Source organism: Myotis myotis, unplaced genomic scaffold, assembly GCF_014108235.1.
Source record: "Myotis myotis isolate mMyoMyo1 unplaced genomic scaffold, mMyoMyo1.p scaffold_m19_p_2, whole genome shotgun sequence".
NCBI lineage: Eukaryota > Metazoa > Chordata > Mammalia > Chiroptera > Vespertilionidae > Myotis > Myotis myotis.
This window is the reverse complement of record NW_023416324.1, coordinates 25618668-25636051: the sequence shown is the minus strand read 5'-3', so window position 1 is coordinate 25636051 and position 17384 is coordinate 25618668. Positions and strand designations below refer to the sequence as shown.

At 44.6% G+C, this 17384-nt stretch overlaps 1 protein-coding gene, 1 non-coding gene and 2 pseudogenes across 2 annotated transcripts in view; 2 read left to right on the top strand and 2 right to left on the bottom strand.

The window, feature by feature from the left end:
- Positions 1-2483, bottom strand: part of RLF (RLF zinc finger) — a 61758-nt gene extending 59275 nt beyond the window's left edge. Inside the window, exon 1 of the mRNA XM_036350394.1 lies at positions 2207-2483. Coding sequence (XP_036206287.1) covers positions 2207-2449 — 243 coding nt within the window. The 5' untranslated portion in view covers positions 2450-2483. The remainder of the gene's footprint in view (positions 1-2206) is intronic.
- Positions 2484-10139: 7656 nt separating this feature from the next.
- LOC118678016 lies at positions 10140-10268 on the bottom strand. The gene has a single exon (XR_004974705.1). It is a non-coding gene; the product is annotated as a small nucleolar RNA SNORA33 (small nucleolar RNA).
- Positions 10269-13601: 3333 nt separating this feature from the next.
- On the top strand, positions 13602-13930 carry LOC118675097 (annotated as a pseudogene).
- Positions 13931-14113: 183 nt separating this feature from the next.
- LOC118675442 lies at positions 14114-14456 on the top strand (annotated as a pseudogene).
- Positions 14457-17384: the final 2928 nt, after the last annotated feature.

Below are 17384 nucleotides of genomic sequence, written 5' to 3'. Positions count from 1 at the left end.
TTATTTGTCCAAAAAATGTTTTGGGAAAAACTTTAGGCCAAAAAAAAAAATCACAAAAAAGCCCTGGTTGGGTAGCACCATTGGTTAGAGCATCATCCCCACATGACAATGTTGTGGGTTCAATCCCAGGTCAGGACACATACAAGAATCAACCAATGAATGCATAAATAAGTGAAACAACACATCAATGTTTCTCTGTTTATCTCTCTCTCTTCCCCTCCCCCTTTTCCTCTCTCTTTAAAATCAATATTTTAAAAATCGTATAATACAAATACTTTCTTTTTTAAATTCTTCTGTACCTTCACATCTTTAGTTTATGACCAAGATTCAAGACATTAAAAGATTCATTTAAAATAAAATCTAAGCTACAAACACTAGCATAAAAAAATATATGCATAATATCCTCTGATAAGCTTCAATTTGACTCGTTACATCCATTCTTATTATCTTTCCAGAAAGACAAGTCAAGCTTAGAAGTCTTACCCCAAACCCACAATTCTCCCATCCTCCTCTTCACTACTCCTTTTCCATTTAGCTCTTTCTCTCAAAACATTCTGTGTTCCCTGAATGCTAAACACACACACAACACTCACATTTTTTCATCTTTTCAGCATAGGGCCTTTTCTGATCAGCCTATCTAAAGTGGCCTTTCCCAGTTACTTCCTTCTAAGCACATACTGTACTCTAGAGTTAATCTTTTCATTTATTTTTACTAGTTAACTGTCGGTCCCATTAGGATGTCCCATGAGGACTCTCCCCTCAGCACTGTCTCTACACCTCCTTTCCCATCATTACCAAAACTGCATTGGAAATTCTGTTATTTCCACCACCTCCTCCCAACTATAAGCTCATCAAGTGTAAGTGCTGTCTTAGTAATGTTTCCTCAGCACATCATAAAGTACCTGGCACTATCCTATGGAGTCAGTAAAAGTTAGTAGAACAGATGTATGTAGTAAGTACAAATGATCATTACTAGTGAAGAAGCAAAGAACAATTGCAGTTTAACACTTCACAGTGCAAGGAAATGCTACAGGTTATAGAATAAAAATTGGAGTGATACAATGTATGGAAAAGATTAGCAAGGACAAAATTCCATTCAGAGATGAGGCGCTTCTGGCTCAGCAGACAAGAGGGGAAAAAGTAACCAAGCAAGTCAACTTTTTATTCTCCTCCGGACCAGTAGAACAAAGTGTTCCCCAAAATTATAAATTTGGAGCACCGCAATTTATTCAACAAAATCAACTATTCATTAAGAGTCCAAATGCCAACATAGTATGATTATTTTACATGCTCTAAGAAGGTATACTGGATAAGGAGCAAAGGGTTAGCTCTGAAACCTGAACTGTAGAAGAAAGGATAATGGCATGTCTTTAAATTTATAAGGGGCTCAAAAACACTGAGAAAAATCTCGGTGATCATGGAAACTAAACTAAACATAAGCACAAATACTAATCATAGGTTAAAACCAGTATGGCACAGAAACGGTCATACAACTGCCAAAGGAGAGCACACTCCACATCCTTCCTGACTTCCTTCTACTCGGAGATCCCAATAACCACTACCAGGTTCACCAGCCGCATTTACGGGAGCAAAATCCTCAAAGGAATACAGAAGAGTCGAAAGAACGCATTAAATGTTTTTGTTCGTTTGTGTGTGTTTCAAAAGCGCAAGAAACCCTCCACCTAACCAGAAAGCCCTAGACGCCTTTCAAAGAACTGTCACACCTTTTAGGGACCCAGGAGACGCTGACTCCAAAGATAAGTCTCTGGCCCCAACACACATCTCCGGGTTATTGCGAAAACAAAAGCAAAACAAAACAAAAAAAACAGGCTTTCCAGTTTGGCGATCTGCACTCCACTCAAAAAAAAGGACCTCCTGGCAGAAACGGGCAATCAATCCCTCCGAGGGCAACAGAACTCCAACCACCCAGCCGGGGCACAGGCAACGGCGACAGGGCACGGCCCTTCCAGGGAAACGCCGGCGCCCTCCGAGCTATGAGCCTGCCCCGGCGCCACCCGCCCCGGCGGTAGCTCAAGTCTGGCGGAGGGGGGGCCCGTGGTCGAGCTTCCGAGCTGGGCCTTCCCGGCCCGGGGGCGCGGCGAAACGGAGGGAACGCCTTCCAGTCCGGCCCGGCTACGGCCAGGGATCCGGGGCGTCTTCCCTGGCCTCCCACCCCGCCGCCCCAGGAAACCCGTCAGCCCTTCACCTGGCAGAAGCTCCGACAGTAGTTCAAAGATGAGACCTCCGACACCTCTTGCTCCCTCAGCTCTGTCTCCAGCTGCCATAGACACGGTCGCAGCCCAGGGGCTCCCGGCGCCGGAGATGTGGGGCGCTGACTCCGAGCCAAGGACTCAGTCTCGCTCCGGTCTCCCGCTCCGGCCCCCGCCGGAGCCTCACCACCAGCCCCGGCGGCGGCAGCGGCGGCGGCGTCTCCCTTTCCATCCGCCATCTTCCCACGGCCCAGCAGCGCGTAGGCAACCAAGCCACGTGACTTGGCCTGGCCACGCCCCCGGTAGGCCGCGCGCGGTGACGCACAACCTGGCGACGCCGGCGCCGGCCGGATGCCGTCACTGGGGGGCGGGGGGTTCCTTCCGTCTGCGGCCTCCCCGACGGCGGGCCTGCCCACAGCCTGACAACTGGCCGGAGAGGCTCCTGCCCGGGTCAGCTCCTCCAAAGCCTTTACAGTCACGGGTCAACAAACCGACATGCCTGTAGACATCATCTAAAATATGAGGAGGATGACCTTGGAGCTGCGATCGGAAGAAGAGCCTTGGAAGGAAAATAAGGAAAGATTGTGAGACCTAAAGGAAGGCTAGTTCTGTGGGAACATGATTTAGAACGGAGAGGTCATTACAAGTCAGCAGGGAAAGGAAGAACTCTTACATATATGGCGCTGAGACATTTTTTTCCAAAAGGGAAAAAAATAAAATCAGTGATTCTCATCATTGATGTTTCTATATCTCTATCCCTCTTCCTTCCTCTCTGAAATCAATAAAAATATATATATTTTTAAAAAGAACATTACAAAGGACATATAATATAATATTTATTATTCCATACTATAATTTTTTTATATATGTCTTTATTGATTTTAGAGTGAGGAAGGGAGAGGGGCAGAGACACAGAAACATCGATAAAAGAGAAAAATCTATCAGCAGCCCCCAGCACGCCCCACACCAGGATCCAGCCAGCAACCCAGGCATGTGCCTTGACCAGGAATCCAACCGGTGACCTCCTGATTCATGGGGTCGACTCTCAACCACTGAGCCACACCAGCCGGGCTCCATGCTATAATTTTTAAAAACATACAAAACAAATGCTCAAGTAGTAAAAAATATTAAAATAAGAGGATGCATAGAAATGGCATATATTGCTTTTAAAATGGAAGTGCCCTGGGGAAGGAGGGAAGGAGGTGTAAGAAGCACCTGTATTACTTCCTTTTTTAATCAGAAGCCAATATTCAACCAATCACACCAGACGCATTAAGCACCTATTATGTATGTTCTGTGCACTTTCCCAGGTAATAAGAGATTCAGAGGAGCATGGATTTTATTGGACCAATGTGGCTAAATAGTAATGTGTTAGATGTGGGTAGTGGATACATGTTGTCTGTAATATTCTCTGTACTTTTGAAAAATACAAATAATTGTCCTAGCGGGCTTGGCTCAGTAGATAGGGTGTTGGCCTGGGGACTGAAAGGTCCTGGGTTCGATTCTGATCAAGGGCACATGCCCTGGTTGCAGGCTCAATCCCCAGTAGGGGGCGTGCAGGAGGCAGCCGATCGGTGATTCTCATCATTGATGTTTCTCGCTCTATCCACTGAACCAAACCAGCTAGGGCACAATTAACTTTTTAAAAAATTGATTTAAAATATTTTTAATGTTTTCATTTATGTCAGAGAGAGGAATTAAGAGGGAGAGAAACACCAGTGATGAGAGAAGATCATCCATCAGCTGCCTCCTGCACACCCCCTTAATGGGGCGTAAGCCAGCAACCTGGGCATGTTCCCTGACTGGGAATGGAACCATGACCTCTAGGTTCATAGGTCAACCCTCAGCCACAGAGACACACTAGCTAGGCTTAATTGATTTTAGAGAGAGAAGAAGGGCGAGAGAAACATTGATTCATTATTCCACCCATCTATGTATTCATTGATTGATTCCTGTATGTGCCCTGACCGGGATGGAACCCAAAACGTTGGTGATTCAGGTCAATGCTCTGTCCAATTGAGCTAACTGGCCAGGGCTGGAAACAATTTATTCTCATGACTGTCTTGTGAGTGACAAAATGATCAGAAGTCAGACCCCCAGTGTGCATCATTAAAGGAGCTGTTTCGGCCAGAATGTCTCATTTGCAAGTTCAAGAACTTGATTCTCTTATTTCATCTCGGTAGTGATTAAGTCACAAGAGCCCAATTTACTAATTTACTCTAAGAAATATAATGGCTTCCCTATAGAAAAGTCAGTTTGGGAAGCAAAATTAGCATCAGAAGGATGCTTAGGGAGGGAAGAATTGGTATAAAGGGAATTAGAAGGTCTTAAATCACCCCCATTTTAACACTCAGGCTTCCTCTCATAATTATTTTCTATTCTTTCTCTTTCTCCTCCTAGAAATCTAATCAGGTGAGATTTCAAATCCTATTAATTTGTCTTTGGGAAATTATCTTCCATCCATCTTTTCTCTGACCCATTTCCACTTATTCATTCCTGGGAATAAGAACATATAAGTAACATAGTATAGTGTCCTCTGAAGGTCTGAGGAGAGCGTGGAGGGTGAGCGTAGAGGTCAGGGGAGAAAGCAGTGTTCGTACTCCAGAACCTCCCCATAACTGATTCCCCATAACTGTCGCCACTCCCTCCCAGGTCTTCTCCCTGGGACCCCAAGAGAATTGTATTTCTTCCCCAGGAGCTTAGTGTTCCATTCTGGGAGGGAGGCTTTGTTGCTGTGTTCTGATGAAGGATCAGGGGACCCAATAGCAAAAAAAAACAAGAGATAACAACTCAAAAATCTCACAGAGGCTGTTTCAGTTGTTTTCCTCCTGCCAGAGATTTCCCCTGGAGAATTATTCTTTGTTCTTCCTTTTGGGGATTTTATACTGTTGGACTTAGGGAAGGGGCAATTCCTTTATTGTACTACACCCTTACACAAGTCCCACTCTTCTCTTGCTTGGGCTATTGTAAGAGTGTCCCAGCAGGTATCCCTGCTTCTAGGTCACCCCACTAGCTCCCTGAGATTCAGCTTCCTAAATTTATCTCCATCGCTTAAAACTTTTCATACCTTTTTTTTTACTTCAAATACAATAAAAATCTTTAGCCTGGCTTCTAAGTCCAACCATTTATCACCTGTTAGTCCTAAGAGCACAAAGGTCCTTGCTAGCTCCCGAAACATGTCACCACTCCCACCATCCCCATTCTACAGTTTTCCTGCCTCTGTGTTTCTGATCAATTTGTCACCTTTTACTGGAACTCCCTGCCATTTTTACTGAATGGAATTAAGAGATATTACTTATCCAGTCTAAGTGGAGTGGTCCCCAGCTACATTTGCCTTCCTTCAGCCCTTCAAATGCTAATGTTCTTGTTGTCCTCTCTACCTGGAACATAATTCACCTATCCAGCTCCCTCTCAATTTTCATGGTTCTTCTCTTAAAGTAGGTCCCTTGCTTTTCTCTCTTCTGACATCCTGTTCTGTCTTCCTTCATAGTCTACACCACAATCTTTAATGATTCGTTTAAGTATTCATTTATTTGTTTAACCCCCCCCCCACACACACACACACTAGATTGTAAACTTGCAGATTGTGTTCATGTCTGCTTGTTTCCCACTCCATTTCAGTGCCTAACACAGTGCCAGCACAAATATTTGCTGAATGCACGACTTAAAATCCCCTATATTCTCAATCTCTTCTCTGCTTTAACTTAAACCTAACTCTCCCTCAAAGACCACTTCTCCCAAAGACTTTCTTCTCTCGTTTGTTCACTTCATAGGTTGGTATCTGGTGGCACAGAGTAGTTGCTCCATATATTTAATTACTACGAAATTTACTTGCTTTTGTCCTTTTCCTTTTAATCTAATAACTGGTTAGAAAGATAGCCCAACAGTGTAAAAAATACTCGTCCTTCAGATAGACTGAGAGTGAATCTTCTGACTAGCTGGTGGTCTTGATCAAGTGTTTTTCTTTAACTTCTCTCAACATTGAGCTTCTTAACAGAAGTGGTCAGAGGTACCAGGTTAGGTTGGCCTAAGGCAGTGATGGAGAACCTTTTGAGCTCGGCGTGTCAGCATTTTGAAAAACCCTAACTTAACTCTGGTGCCGTGTCACATGTAGAAATTTTTTGATATTTGCAACCATAGTAAAACAAAGGCATATTTTTGATATTTATTTTATATATTTAAATTCCATTTAACAGAGAAAAATCAACCAAAAAAGTGAGTTGGCGTGTCACCTCTGACACGCGTGTCATAGGTTCGCCATCACTGGCTAAGGAGTTAGTCTACACTGCCCCCTAGAGGACTTTTGTTTCTGGGATGGTGGACTGAATCCTAGGAATGTTTAAAAGATCTTAGTGAATTACTCCGACACCCTGGAGAGAGAGAACTCCAGCCAGAGGTGACCCCAGCATAGGCAGTGGGGCCAACTCGCGCATGAACAGTTGGAAAGTTCAATGATCTAGGGGAGGGCAGCACAGACTTCAACAAAGGTCAGCAACTCATGAGTAGAAGAGTGACAGTGGTAGTTCCAGTTATTTCAGAGGACTGGGGAGGAGACCTCATTGATTAGAGCTTGGAGATTTGGGATATTGCTAAATGTTGGATATATGTGTGTTCGTTATACTTAGGTGAGGTCAGAGGTATTTCTGAGCCACATATAAAATGAAGTTATATAAAAAATGAAAAAACAGGAAAAAAATTAAAAATAAATAAAATGAAGATAATAAATAACCACCTGTCAGAGTTGTTGTGAGGATCCGTTAAGAAAATAGTTTATATAAAGTCCAAACATGGTGCCTGGTACATAATAGATGCTCAATAAATGGCAACTGCTATTATTTTTCTTGCAAATAAGGCAAACTTTCCACCTTTTTTATGCCACGTGACAAATTTATTCTTTAATAATAAAGAGAATCAGCCGAAATCGGTTTGGCTCAGTGGATAGAGCGTCGGCCTGCGGACTGAGGGGTCCCAGGTTCGATTCCGGTCAGGGGCATGTACCTGGGTTGCGGGCATATCCCCAGTGGGAGATGTGCAGGAGGCAGCTGATCGATGTTTCTCTCTCATCGATGTTTCTAACTCTCTATTTCTCTCCCTTCCTCTCTGTAAAAAATCAATAAAATATATTTTAAAAAATAATAATAAAGAGAATCAGAAAAAATGGATTGAAATAAGAACGTGGTGAAATTGAAGCGGGATTTTTGGACTGGAACACGCGGTGTTCCCCTGGGCAGGATGGTTCCCGGGCTCTTTGTCCGTTGGAGTCGACGAATGAATCCACAGACGGAAGACAGCATAGCAAAAGTGGACATTTATTAAAGAACAAGCACAGACTCCCATGTGGGGGAGGGGAAAGAGTCCCACCGAGTTCCCTTTTCCACGGTTTATAAAGGGACATGTGAGGTTCTCCCCTCCTTCCTTGCTTTCCTATTCCCTTTGGGCTCTCCTCTTCTCCTTCTGGATAAGGGGCTTCCTTCCTTTATTTTGTAAATACAGACCTTCTGCTGTTTCTAGCTTCCTTATTCTATGGAAATGTACCAGTTGCAGCTTTTCAACTCCCCTAGTCTATGGACATATACCTTCTTCTGCTCTGCAGCCCTGTGCTTCTTCCATGGTCCCCTTAATTTCTAAAATTTCCTAAACTTGTCTTTTTCACCCCTAAAAATTCCTGTTTCAAAACTATGCACTGTTTTGTAGACAGTCCTTTGCTTTTGGGTTTAATAATAAAATACAGACATTCTGTTAATTAATTAAATGTGTGTAGTTAAATATATTAAAAATCCATTAATAGATGATAATGTAATTAAGTGGTTACCAGGCGAGGGGTGGGGGATAGAAATTGATCAAGAAAGGACACACACACACACACACACACACACACACAAAGAAGGGGCACACAGAACCTCTTGGAATGACGGAAATGTTCTATCCATTATAATTCTATAAATGTTCTATTCAATCAAGAAATCTTATCTTAATTGTGGTCATGGTTACATGTATATATACTTTTGTCAAAATTCATTGAACTGTGCACTTAAGTAGATGTTTTATTGTCTATACATTATACTTCAATAGAACTCATTGTTTTAAAAATCCAATATTTTCATGTTTTATTATTTTAATAATTATTTTATTTAAATCAATTTGAGTAGTAATTGAACTTGAGATTTTTTTATTATTCACTAAGTTATTGTGCTACTCAAAAAAAGTTATTATGCTGCTCAAAGAATTCCTGAATATTTAACAATTGCTTCTGTAAGCCCATATGAACTGACTCCAGCCCTATATTTCAGAATGCACGTAATATTTGTATTAGTGTGTATGTATATCCGTATATTTATTTGCTAGTTAATGTCCTATTTCCTTGCCCTACTGATATGACATACAAGAATGATATCCTAATAGCAATGAGCACAACTAGCATCTATATCTTGACTTTCAAATATCATTCTTCATTAAAAAGGAACAAACCTGCCCTGACCAGTTTGGCTCAGTGGCCAGAGCGTCGACCTGTGGACTGAAGAGTTCCAGGTTCGATTCCAGTCAAGGGCATGTACCTTGGTTACGGGCACATCCTCAGTAGGGGGTGTTCAGGAGGCAGCTGATGGATGTTTCTCATGGATGTTTCTAACTCTCTATCCCTCTCCCTTCCTCTCTGTAAAAAATCAATAAAATATATTTTTAAAAAATAAAAAGGAACAAACCTTATTGGAGAAATGGCTGATTCCATGACTGCGACAGTAAAAATCTTACTGGCTCCTTACTAAAGAAAGGAAGTGTTCACAGAATGAAGACGTAATAAACTTTTTACCCATAATAGAGCAGGCTCAGTAACCCTCCTGGTCTACTTTCCCCAAGGCTATTATGTCAGAAAACAGCTTATCTCTCATTGGTTTGTTTGTTTCACATGCCTTTTCAGAGCCAGGGAGAGTTTAGTGGCTCTCCATAAGATGGTTTCATCTTATTCATGAAGAAGAAATATAACAATATTATACAGTCACAGTATCTTTTTTTATATAGGAAAAGATGGAAATTTATTGGGAAACAAGCACATACTCCCTCCCACGTGGGGGAGGGGGGTCAAGGAAAGACCTGCAGTCACAATATCTTTTATGGCCCACTATCACTCAACAGTATGAAATGATCTTCAATTCATTTGTGCAAATAATGCATTTGAAACCATATCATTCAACATGACCCTTCCCTAAGACAAGAAAAACAATAAATAATATATATGTTTAAAATATGTGTACACAGATTCTGGCTCTGTACTTTGTGTCTCAAGTCTTTAAAATGGGATAAAAACAGAAACTATATCATGGGATTACCTGAGGATTAAATGCATTAGTATATGTAAAGTGTTTATTACAATGTTATATAAATGTCAGCTAAAAAATAAAATAAAATAAATGTCAGCTATTACTATTTCCCTATCAGGTGTTGTGAGGACTAAAGTAAATGAGCTAACCTTTGTGAAGCTCTTGGAACAGGTTCCATCACAGAGAAAGTGCTAAATAAATGTTGATTATCATAGAAACATATTTCTATAACTTCCTATGAAACTCACCCCTTTATTAGGTACATTTTACCTTTCTTCACAACTTGGACAATGAGGAATTTATTACCATAATAAGCATTGGTTTGCCCAGCCGGTATGGCTCAGTGGTTGAGCATCGAGTTCTGAACCAGGAGGTCACGATTAGATTCCCAGTCAGGGCACATGCCTAGGTTTTGGGCTTGATCCCCAGCGGGGGGGGCGTGCAGTGCAGGAGGCAGCCCATCAATAATTCTCTCTCATCATTGATGTTTCGATCTCTCTCCCTTTCCCTTCTTCTCTGAAATCAATAGAAATATAATTTTTAAAAAGAATATGTTAGATTAAATAAACATGTTTTTAAAATTTATTTTACTTGTTTCTTTGTATTTTTTTTCCCTTATAGCCATTTTCAGGGACCTTAGTGACCTCAATGTCTTCAAGGCTCATTATATGGCTTTACTATTGCCAGTTTTCTCTAAATTTTTGCAGAAATACATTCAGATAAGCAGACTCATTGACTACTTTCGTTGTACTTTTTAAAAATATATATTTTTATTGATTTCAGAGAGGAAGAGAGAGGGAGAGAGAGATAGAAACATCAATGATGAGAGAGAATCATTGATTGGCTGCCTCCTGCACGCCCCCCACTGGGGACTGAGCCCACAACCCTGGGCAAGTGCCATTGACTACCCTTTGGTCCGCAGGCCGACACTCTATCCACTGAGCCAAACCAGCTAGGGCTCGTTGTATTTTTTTAATGTGGCTCTTGGAAAATTTAAAGTAAAATGTGTGGCTTATCTTTTATTTTTATTGGACAGTGCTGCGTTACAGGGTTAATTTGTGATTGTTTATTCCACAGCTTTTGGTAGACTTCTCATCATTTGGCTTAATCCATAAGTAAATTTTCTAAGTGTTTATAAACATATATTGATCATTTATCTCTACATTGCAATTATATTTTCATTATACTTCATGTTAATATCTCTTTTTTTTTTCATATTGTCCTGGATTCAAGGCATTTTTATGGACTCAACTTGTTCTGGTTGATCACAGTCATTGATTTCAATATTCAGCTTGTCATGGCTTGACTATTCCTGGGTATAAAAACTTTATTCTCAAACTGCCCTGCTTACCTCCTCCAACATGATACACGAATCCCCAAAGAATTGCTGTTTCCTGTCAGTAGCAAGATGTACCAGCAGTTTCTCTGCCTGGAGATTTGGCCTTGGCTGCCCTCCTTAGAAGTCCTGGCTCCTTTTAGTGAAGGATATGAAGGATTTAGGCACTAGGGCTACATCTGTATCTCTCTCAGTGACTTCTGGGTATCAGTTGGTCAAAAACAAAGCAAACCTTAACCATTTCACTGGCTGAGTGAAAGCCTTACAGAGCCATGAGTTCAATTTAACACTAACCTCATTATTTTTATCTTAGTCTAATATAAATAGCTAGTGACCCTGTGCACAGATTTGTGCACATTGAAAGGAAATTAATTAGAAGGTGGCTGGTGGGGCAGGATTGGGCAAGATGGGCTGAACATGCCCTGGAGCCAACCTCCACGGTCCCTCCCTTGTGTCTGTGGAGTGAGCGGGGGTCCCCCGGCAGGTGGGGTGCCTAGGCTTGGCCTGGGGCAGTGGTCGGCAAACCGCGGCTTGGGAGCCACATGCGGCTCTTTGGCCCCTTGAGTGTGGCTCTCCACAAAATACCACGTGTGGGCGTGCATATACAGTGCGATTGAAACTTCGTGGCCCATGCGAAGTCGGTTTTCGGCCTGGGCGAGTCTATTTTGAAGAAGTGGCATTAGCCTAGCCGACTTGGCTCAGTGGATAGAGCGTCAGCCTGCGGACTGAGGGGTCCCAGGTTCGATTCCGGCCAAAGGCACATGCCTGGGTTGCAGGCTTGATCCCCAGTGGGGGGCGTGCAGGAGGCAGCCGATCAATGATTCTCTCTCATTATTGATGTTTCCATCTCTCTCTCCTTCCTTCCTCTCTGAAATCAATAAAGAAATATATTAAAAAATAAAAAAGAAGTGCCGAACCCGGTTTGGCTCAGTGGATAGAGCGTCGGCCTGCAGACTGAAAGGTCCCAGGTTCGATTCTGGTCAAGGGCATGTACCTGGGTTGCGGGCACATCCCCAGTTGGGGGTGTGCAGGAGGCAGCTGATCGATGTTTCTCTCTCATCGATGTTTCTAACTCTCTATCTCTCTCCCTTCCTCTCTGTAAAAAAATCAATAAAATATATTTTAAAAAAAAGAAGTTGTGTTAGAAGAAGTGGGGTGTGTCAGTCGGTCAGGCCACGGGATACACGGCGCAGGGGAGGCACGCACGAGTTGAGGATGGGAGAGTTGGAAGGGGTCAACCTCAGCGAATGTACCTCAATCAGATGGAGGACGTTTTTAGCAAAGGCCAGCTTAGGAGTACCCTAATTAAGTTAATAACAATGTACCTACCTATATAGTTTAAGTTTAAAAAATTTGGCTCTCAAAAGAAATTTCAACCGTTGTACTGTTGATATTTGGCTCTGTTGACTAATGAGTTTGTCGACCACTGGCCTGGGGGATCGGACCGAAACCGGCTCTCTGACATCCCCCGAAGGGTCCTGGTCACACTCTGCAAAGTTGCTGTGGTGCAGGGTGTGGAATGCAAACACAAGTGTGCAGTAAACCAGATTTGGGCCAACAGTGCTCCAGCAACAACGTAACCCACAGCCAAAGGTGGAATTGCATGGCCCTGCTAGGAATCTGGCTCCCTCCTCTCTGGTTTCAGGGTGCGTCACCTGAGAACTGAGGCTGCCAAGTCACTGCAGCTCAGCAGCTCAAGCATTGAGCGTCTGCCCCCAGGTGGTCAGTGTGCATCATAGCGACCAGTGGGACAGTGGGAAGGACACTTAGCATATTAGCCATATATATATTTCTAAATAAATAAAATTCTACATAAAAATTCTAATTATTTAACAGTGCAATTCTCCTCTCTTCAACATTCCTGATCTCCCTTATTCTGCTCTGTTCTTTCATATTACTTATATTTTCCAACATACCAACTCTCAATTTTCATTTATTTCCATATCTGAATTGTCAGGTTTTAAAATTCTTTTTAATTCTCACCCAAGGAATGAGGATTTTTTTCCCATTGATTTTTAGAGAGACTGGAAGGGATGGGGGGGGGGGGGGCAAGGGGTAGGGAGGGAGGGAGAGAGAGAGAGAGAGAGAGGAGAGAGAAACATCGATGTGAGAGAGACACATCGATAGGTTGCCTCCCACACATGCTGCAACAGGGGGCAGGGATCAAACTTACAACCCAGGTATGTGCACTTGATCTGGAATTGAACTGGAGACCCTCCAGTGAGCAGGCCAATGCTCTAACCTCTGAACCATGCCAGCCAGGGCAGCTTTTTAATTTTTAATGTATGATATAGTCATACCATACACATCCTATCTAATAATAGAGAAACATGGTAATTAGCCATACCTCCGCTACCCTTCCCATTGGCTAATCAGGGTGATATGCAAATTAAATGCCAGCCAAGATGGCAATTAACCACCAACAAAGATGGCGGTTAATTTGCATACATAGCCGCAATGCTGGAAGGCGAAAGGGATCAGAAACCCAGTTGGCAGGCAAGAGGTGGGGGGCGGGCAAAGGCAGCCGGTGATCAGTGATTGCATTGTGGATTGGAGGCAGAGAGAGCCCCAGCGCAGGCCAGCCGGCACCCCCGGACCCCCAGGGCTGTGGGTGCCGGCTGGCCTGCTACCCTGTGATCGCCGTGGAAAAAAGACCTTCAAGGCCTGTCCAAGGCAGGTTTGCATTTAAAACTAAGTGGGGTGGTCCGGAACTGCGCGGCACTGACAACCAGGGCAGTCTCTGCGTCAGCGGCACATCTGCGGCTTGAAGTGTAGGGGGTGAGGGCCATGCAAGCCAGAGGCTTTGGCTGCAATGGTCAGATAATTTCAGCTCCAAGGCAGGCGCAATCAGGGAAGCCATGGGGACCTTCACAAAAAAGGAGAAGGCTGAAGAGGAAGGATACTTCCCAGAGCGGATTAAGGAACAGCTGGCAGCCTTGAAGAAACAACATGAAGAAGAGATCACTCATCATAAAGAGGAGCTTGAGCGTCTGCAGAAAGAAATTGAGCAGCACAAGCAGAACATCAAGAAACGGAAAGATCATGATACTGCGGCAGTGTCAGGGTGAGGGGACAGCCATATTTGTCAGTGCGCCCGAGCTGTCAACAGCAAAAAGTGTGTGGGAGCTGGGCAGGCGCACAGACAGGCACACAGACCCCAGGCCCACCTCACCACCGCCAGGCCTCACCACCACCGCTGCCTTCTCATGGGGCCTGCGCCCCGCAGCGGGAGGCGGGGGGTGGGGGGGGGGATGTCTTACAAACCGAACTTGACAATGCACATGCCCGCCACCTCCATCAAGGCCTCTGGGAGCGTCCACCCGCCTTCCACCAGCAAGGCAACGTCTTCCCAGTACCGCCAGCTGCTGAGTGACTAGGACCACCATCTCTAACACTCAGGGAACAGAGAACAGCCAGGTGCCGCAGAGCAAATATGCTGAGCTGCTGGTCATCATCGAAGAACTAGGGAAGGAGATCTGACTCACATAAGCGGGCAGCAAGAGCGCGATGGAGAGACTGAAAGGAGGCACCATCCACACGACAGGGCTGGTTCGGGAGTGCTTAGAGGAGATGGAGCGGAACACCAGGTCCTAGCCCCTAAGTCAGCGTGAAAGGCTTTCCCTCTTCTTCCAAGAAATGACAGCTCATGCTTACACCCCCTTCAGATGAAACTTGGTTTCAAAATGGTAACAGCTTGGTTTCTCCTCCCCATGTCCCTCCTGTGGTTCATCAGGCTCTGAACCTCCCATTGCTGAGATGGAGAAGAGATTTTTGCAGTTATTAGATTTACATATTGGTTAGGAACTACCCAGGGCATTTTGTGTGTTTTTTTTAAGCATTGATTTACATGATGCATGTCAGTTACCTATCACAGCAAACTGTAGTTGGCCTCCCAGATACCTGTTTCTCTTCTGGATACATTCCTGTTACTCACATGGTTCTTTATGTTTCTCTTCTGAGCTGATCCAACTCTGAGGGTTTGTTTCAGTGAGTCCTGAGGCAGCGCTTTCGTAGCCAGTGCCCATTCACCACACAGTATAAATTCTTTTCAATGTAACTTTTTTTTTTTTTTTTGCTTAAGCATTTGCATGACTATTAGTACTTTGAAGTCAATCTTTAAAATGCACAAGTTATAAATACAGAAGAAAGAGCAATTTATTGAACCTCGCCTGACAAGGACCCCTGAAATTTCCCCTAAGGATGTATGTACATTTCAGTTCCGCCTTTCCCATCAGTGGATCCAAACATCTGGAAGACAGTGACTAATAGTGTTTGCATCTTTGTATGTATTTATTACTTGATGTAATAAAGCTTATTTTCATTAACAACAACAACAAAAAAGAAACTGAAAGATCATGCTGATGCTTAAGTGCACACAGTTCCCCATAGAATGGCTACATACTGTCCACTTCTATGAAGTCATAGTTCTGGTAGCCAGTATCTATCTATGCTGCCAACAGATTATAATAAATTGTGATCAGTGGGGGAAAAAAAACAAAAAACCAAGTGGGGTGACATCGGAATTACCCAAGTGTACCCCCAACCCCTTCACCTGCCCAGGCGCCTAGGGTCCCTTTATAGCTGGGCTGAGCCCAGTGCCGCCCAGTGGCCTGGACACCAGACCTGACCACCTCTCTGGTTTGGCCCAAACATCTAAAGTTCGCATTAGTTGCCAACTTAAGAAATTGGAACATTCACGTAAAATCAGGATTCCCCACTTCTCTTTCCAAAGTGGCTGATTGGGCTACCAAACAAGGGTGTTCAGTGTCACTTCAACCCTAAGAGGAACCCCCAGCTTGGGGGTGTGGTGAGGAGGAAGCTATCCGTGAAGACAGTTCAGTAAACTCCCACTGACAGTAGCACAGCCCAACAGTGTGGCCATTCAACTGTGAGGCAGCACAGCCATGAAACAGTCTGGCTGTTAAACAAGGCCCCTCTCCAGCTTTCAGGGGGCTTCACCTACTCCAACCCACTGCACCCCACTCTGCCCCAGTGAGACAGCTTCAGTGTTTCAGCTCCAGCAAACAGAGCACGTCCCAGTGGAAAGGGAGTGTATCCATGGCCAGTGTTGCTCAATGGATAGAGCCTCTGCCTGAGGACTGAAGGGCCCAGAGTTCAATTCCTGGTCAGGGCACATGCCTGGGTTATGGGTTTGATCCCCAATGTGGGGCGTGCAGGAGGCAGTCAGTCAATGATTCTCTCTCATCATTGATGTTTCTATCTCCCTCCCTCTCTGAAATCAATCTATACTAATAAAAGGGTAATGTGCTAATTAGAACAAACAACTTCGAGACAACTTTCTGGATGTCCTTCTGGACAAAGCCATGGTGGCAGGGCTGAGGCAGAGGTGGTTAGGGGCGGTCAGGCCAGCAGGGGAGAGCAGTTAGGGGGATCAAGCTGGCAGGGGAGAGCAGTTAGGACAATCAGGCTGGCAGGGGAGAGCAGTTAGGGGGTCAGGCGAGCAGGGAGAGCAGTTAGGGAGATCAGGTCAGCAGGCAGGTGAGCAGTTAGGAGCCAGTGGTCCCAGATTGCAAGAGGGATGTCCGGCTGCCAGTTAGGGGGATCCCAGGGATCGGGCCTAAACCAGCAGTCGGACATACCCCAAGGGTTCCCCGATTAGAGAGGGTGCAGGCTGGGCTGAGAGAACCCCCCTCTCCCTCCATGCACAAATTTCGTGCACCAGGCCACTAGTTGTTTAATATTATGAGAAAGAGAAAATCAGCTCCTGACATCCAGAGCTATCCTGGCACTCACACCTAGGCCTTAGAATAGCTAGGAGTTGGCCTGTTATTCAGAGCTCAGCCATGGTGTTCTCCAATTGAACACAAACACTTTTACAGAACGCAAGCATCAGATAGAGACAAACTATGATAGAGGAAGACAGAACAAGATCACTCCATAACCATGTCTAAGTAGACAAAAACAACGATGTTGTGTAAACCACCAAAACGACTGAACACCTGCTTCTTACTGGATAATATGAGTGACTACTGGGCTGCAGCAGGCGGGGAACCTTGACTTCCTCCATCACTGGAGCAAGCAAGCCTCATGTTCGCTTAAGCTGCCTGGCTGCCGGCCGCCATCTTGGTTGGCAGTTAATTTGCATATCACCCTGATTAGCCAATGGGAAGGGTAGTGAAGTTATGGTTAATTACCATGTTTCTCTATTATTAGATAGGACTAGAGGCCCGGTGCACAAAAATTTGTGCACTCGGTGGGCGGGGAAGATCCCTCAGCCCGGCCTGTGCCCTCTCACAGTCTGGGACCCCTCGGGGGATGACCATCTGCTGGCTGAGGCCTGCTCCCCAGGGGATTGGGCCTAAGCTGGCAATCAGACATCCCCTCTGGCAGCCTGGCAGCCCTCAGGGGATGTCCACTTGCCAGCGGGGAGCAGACCTAAGCTTCAGTCGGACATCCTTAGCGCTGCTGAGGAGGCAAGAGAGGCTCCCACCACCACCGCTGTACTGGAAGCCATCAGCCTGACTTGTGGCTGAGCAGAGCTCCCCCATGTGGGAGCTCACT